Source organism: Eimeria mitis, genomic scaffold (genome assembly GCF_000499745.2).
Source record: "Eimeria mitis Houghton genomic scaffold, Emh_scaff1698, whole genome shotgun sequence".
NCBI lineage: Eukaryota > Apicomplexa > Conoidasida > Eucoccidiorida > Eimeriidae > Eimeria > Eimeria mitis.
In genome coordinates, this window is record NW_013570013.1 from 3969 (window position 1) to 4398 (window position 430).

The 430-nt window shown below is 52.3% G+C and overlaps 1 protein-coding gene across 1 annotated transcript in view; it reads right to left on the bottom strand.

Moving 5' to 3' along the window:
* Positions 1 to 430, bottom strand: part of EMH_0042040 (uncharacterized protein) — a gene marked incomplete at both ends in the record, with an annotated part of 2551 nt that overhangs the window by 1730 nt on the left and 391 nt on the right. The window contains one exon of the mRNA XM_013495688.1: positions 81 to 428. Coding sequence (XP_013351142.1) covers positions 81 to 428 — 348 coding nt within the window. The remainder of the gene's footprint in view (positions 1 to 80; positions 429 to 430) is intronic.

Here is a 430-nt window from a genome sequence, read left to right on the forward strand (position 1 = left end):
CAAGTGGGGGCGCCTAGCCAACCAACCCTTATTGATCCTCTATTAACTTAGCAAACTATATTGTTAGCCGAGTAGCATACCGTTCCCAAGCCGGTAAAGGCGCCGAATATTTTTTCCAAGAGGGGGTCTTTGGATTGCTCAGAAGAAGAACTCTTGTTGGTGGACGCAGAGCCCCTCAGTTTGTTCTGCTTCTTAGAATCATCACTTGCGGTTGCCTTCGTCTTTATGCTCGAGTCATCGCCGACCACTGGCTCGCCTTCCCCATTCACTTGCCCTGTGGAAGAGTCCTTTTCGTCGCCGTTTTCCGACCGACCAGGCTCAGGCCCCTCTCCATCACCTCCCGTCAAATCACCTGATCCCTCCTCACCGTCGAGACCGTTAGAGTCCCCAGCTTCAACAGCCCAGATGTAACCCGCATTCAAACCACAAA